Raw genomic sequence first — 1,210 nt, forward strand, 5'->3', positions numbered from 1 at the left:
TTCGATCTCTATATTTTTTTTTTTTTTTTCATATCAAAAAGACAAAAACCCTAAAACTAACATAATATTTCTTCCAAAATACATGCGGTCGTCAAGATCTAATTATGGTTTTAATTACGAATACTTTTAATCTACCAAGAAATATTTAGTTCATTCTAACATTTTTTACATTACGAAAGATCTAATTATAAAATTAAAAACAGTATAAAGATCCACTTGAAAAAAAAATATATAAACATTTAATTACAAATTTGATAAAACTATAAAGACCAACAAAATAATTAAATCTTAAATAAACCTTCGGTGTCTCCAAATACAACATATTTGCTTCTGAAAATCTCAATTAGAATTATAATTATAATAATATATTATAAGAAGAACATCAATGAACCAATGAATGAAATTCACAACATTTTATGCTACTACTTATTAGAAATTGCATTAATATTGAATTATTATTATTAGTACCTTTATTCCAACTATATTCATTCTTAATAAGAAACTCTCCATTTGGCCTAAACGGTCCATTTTCAGAGAATGCACCAACTCCAAGTGATGAACAACCAGGTCCTAAATAAATAAACCATGAATAAAAACATTGATCAATATTATGGAAACAAATTAATATATCCAAATTCACTTGTGTTTATGAATGTAAAAAAATAAATAAATAAATAAGTAAAGTGATGATAATAATAATTATTATTTGATCGAAAGTTAGAAATGAGAATAATGATGATGAAGTAGTAGTACCTCCATTGAGCCAGAGAACAAGAGGTTTTGAAGAAGGATGAGTTTGTGATTCAACAAAATAATAGAAGAGATTCTTGTGCTTCTTTTGATCAACAGTTACATATCCTGAGAACTGTTCAAATTCTATGTTTTCTGGTTGTCCTGGAAGCATTCCAATTCTATCTTCATTTCCATCAAAAGAAGAAGAAGAAGAGGAGGAGGATGGAAAACTCAACACCTCCATGGAAGATAATAATAATAATAAACTCAGATGAAACAACAACATCACTGCCATGGCATTTGCCATGCTTTTGGATTTAGAGAGAGAGAAAGAGAGATCAGAGGAGTGAGGCAAAGAACACTATAGTCAAGAGTTTTTGTGTGATTTGTCTTCTATTTAAAAGGACAACTTTTGTATACCTATTAGATAATATCCTTTAATTTTTTTTTATAAAGTTAGGAATGAGACTCGAACTCG

General features: G+C 27.6%; 1 protein-coding gene across 1 annotated transcript in view; it reads right to left on the reverse strand.

Annotated features, from left to right (window-relative positions):
* Nucleotides 1-954, reverse strand: part of LOC107611780 (serine carboxypeptidase-like 45) — a gene marked incomplete at its 5' end in the record, with an annotated part of 4,005 nt that extends 3,051 nt beyond the window's left edge. The window contains 3 exon segments of the mRNA XM_016313674.2: nt 303-330; nt 469-570; nt 754-954. Of these exon segments, the coding sequence (XP_016169160.1) occupies nt 303-330; nt 469-570; nt 754-954 (331 nt within the window).

This window comes from Arachis ipaensis, chromosome B08 (genome assembly GCF_000816755.2).
Source record: "Arachis ipaensis cultivar K30076 chromosome B08, Araip1.1, whole genome shotgun sequence".
Lineage (NCBI taxonomy): Eukaryota > Viridiplantae > Streptophyta > Magnoliopsida > Fabales > Fabaceae > Arachis > Arachis ipaensis.